The sequence below is a fragment of the Sinocyclocheilus anshuiensis genome, unplaced genomic scaffold, assembly GCF_001515605.1.
Source record: "Sinocyclocheilus anshuiensis isolate Anshui unplaced genomic scaffold, SAMN03320099.WGS_v1.1 scaffold1034, whole genome shotgun sequence".
In the NCBI taxonomy this organism is placed as follows: Eukaryota; Metazoa; Chordata; class Actinopteri; order Cypriniformes; family Cyprinidae; genus Sinocyclocheilus; species Sinocyclocheilus anshuiensis.
In genome coordinates, this window is record NW_015538015.1 from 363,816 (window position 1) to 366,476 (window position 2,661).

At 34.5% G+C, this 2,661-nt stretch overlaps 1 protein-coding gene across 7 annotated transcripts in view; it reads left to right on the top strand.

Annotated features, from left to right (window-relative positions):
- LOC107678286 (retinoic acid receptor alpha-A) overlaps positions 1 to 2,661 on the top strand; it is a 182,664-nt gene that overhangs the window by 172,292 nt on the left and 7,711 nt on the right. For all 7 annotated transcript variants that reach the window (XM_016473501.1, XM_016473508.1, XM_016473522.1 and 4 more), the window contains one exon: positions 1,132 to 1,273. In XM_016473501.1, the coding sequence (XP_016328987.1) occupies positions 1,132 to 1,273 (142 nt within the window). The remainder of the gene's footprint in view (positions 1 to 1,131; positions 1,274 to 2,661) is intronic.

A 2,661-nucleotide genomic window follows, 5' to 3' on the forward strand; every position in this document is an offset into this window, starting at 1 on the left:
CTGCAGCTGCCGTTAGAAGTCCCGGTTGCTATAGAAACAGCGTTCTGAGACGTGTGCTAAGGACTGCCCATGCGCATTGGCTGGTCTAGCCTGTAAAAATAAGCTTTTTTAACGTGATTGGAGCATAAGAAACAACATTTATAACAGATTTCATTGGTGATTTCAAATTTGAAATTTAATCATAAGCTTGGCGAACCGTTTTGGAGAATTTGATGTGTCCCCATTCAAAGATATAGGAGCTGCACTTGCATGCAGAGGCGAAGATGGCCGTCGAGTGAAATGACTTGCCTTAAAGAGACTTTGGAACAAACCCTTTTTTTTTGTTTTCATGTACTGTGCATATGATGTAGATTTCATATGCCCACACGGTGCACTTTGCAAGTCTATGTGTTAGGTTGTCCGCAATCGCTAAACATTTGCATCAAAAAGTATATTTTGGGAATAGTTCACCCAAGTCATGGCAAGCATGTTATTGTACCATATTTGATGTGCATTAATCAATGTTTTTGTATTTGATTGAAATCCTAAATTATATTTCTTTATCATATAAACCGATTGTGTCTCTTCATGAGACTTTACAAAGCTTGATTCACATGGATTACTTTTGCGATCCTTTTATGCACTTTTTTAAGCTTGAACGTTTTGGTCAAATGCTTTTTCAATAGAGGAACAAATCTTTAAAGTTTCATGTCTTCTTTTTTAATTTTTTATATAAAAAATATCTTCTTTTGTGTTTCAAACATACATGCATTTTTTTTTTTTTATTGATCAGACCTAGAATTTTGTCTGGTTGATGTTAAAGGCAAAAGATTCTCATAGACTTACGCTGAAGGAAGTATATCGTAAAGACTTATGGGTGGGCTTTTTGGCTTTTTGTTTTTGGTCAGTAAGCAACATCCTAGCAACCATCCAAAGCACTATAGTAACACCCTAGCAACCACTCAGAACTCTTTAGCAACCACATATCAATGGCCTAACAACCACCAACAATACTTTAACATTATGGCTATGAGTTTTGTAGGGGAAAAGCACCATCAGATGTAAACATCTAGTTGTTTTGACAAATGACTGGCATTTTCTTGCATCTCATGGAGTTTGTCTCACAGTCCAAATTGTGTTGTTTGTGTTTAGGGATTCTTCAGGCGAAGTATTCAGAAGAACATGATCTACACGTGCCACAGAGAGAAGAACTGCATCATCAACAAAGTCACCCGCAACCGCTGTCAATACTGCCGACTGCAGAAGTGCCTGGAAGTGGGAATGTCCAAAGAATGTGAGCAATGCATCAGTAATACTCTCTCCACAGCTGAAGGAAGTACTCTTGCCAAAATATGAAACGGCAAGTAGAGATATGAGTACACACACACACACGCAGTCAGTGCCTCCCTCTGGCTATACGAGAACACGTCTCCACACAGCTAGGCGCTGTCAGACTTGAGAAGTTAATTGGGAGAGGTGAGAAAATACACTCACACTCACAGGTCTACAGCAGAAGTTGTGAATGTGCGTTTGTTCAGAAATCTTTCCAGACAGATTCAAAGTGCTCTTACCATCAAGTGGACATGAGTCTCCACTAAAGAAAGAGACACAAATGGCGTGTTTTTATAGAGGGATAGGGAACAATCCAGCATCATGTCAGAGGGTGTGTGTATACCCGGGTGACACGTCAAGCTCACATTAACCCCAAAAGCCAAAAAAAGAAAGAAATAGCTAATTTTCAATAGTTTCAAAAGTTTCAATAGTAATTTAAAATAATAATTAGTTATGCACTGAAATAAAATTTATACTGAAACAAATTTGATGTTAATTAAAAGCCAAAATCCGAAACTGAAACTAAAAATAAAGTTTATTTAATAATTCAATTTAATTAATAAACAAATAAAGTTGTATACATACAAAAAAAGTACATTTCTATAAACCTTTTAATTATATAATTGTTTCTACTCAGATTTGTTGAAATATTTAAAAAGCAATTTAAGAAATTATAGTTAATATTAAAAAAAATTGATATTTAAATATTTAAATGATGGCTGTAATAACTTGTTTTATACACATTTTATTCAAACATAATGAAGACATGTTAAGTAAATTGCACATTGACTGGACATTAAATGGCTTTCCAGAGGTAAATGTAACATCAAATTGTTTACAAGCTGTTTTACTGACATCTTTCTGCAGTTGAAACTCTGATTTAGTGATTCCATGAGACATGATTTCATTCATGTCGTGTTGTAGCTTATCCACGTTGTGTGCATTAAATAGAAACGCCATTGCAGAAGCGCTACTTAAACATCATCGTTTTCTGTCAATATTTTCGGCCCTCCAAAACTCCAATTTCCAGCACAAGCCGAAATTTCGATGCATCACTATTTTTTTTTTTCAGCTAATATTATGTTGCCTTAAATTGATCATTCATTTTCTTGTTCGGCATATGTCATTAATTAGTTTGAACTTTTTAATGAATTCACAGCCCCTTCAAAATATGTTTTACATAAATTTATGACTTTATTTTCATGACATTTTCCCCAAAATTCTTATTACTGTAATGCACCCAGATTATTCTCAGTGATGATTCTTGTTAAATTTTTGTTACTTAAATGGAGTTATTTTTTATATATATATATATATATATATATATTAGACTTGTGCCGGTATTCGGTA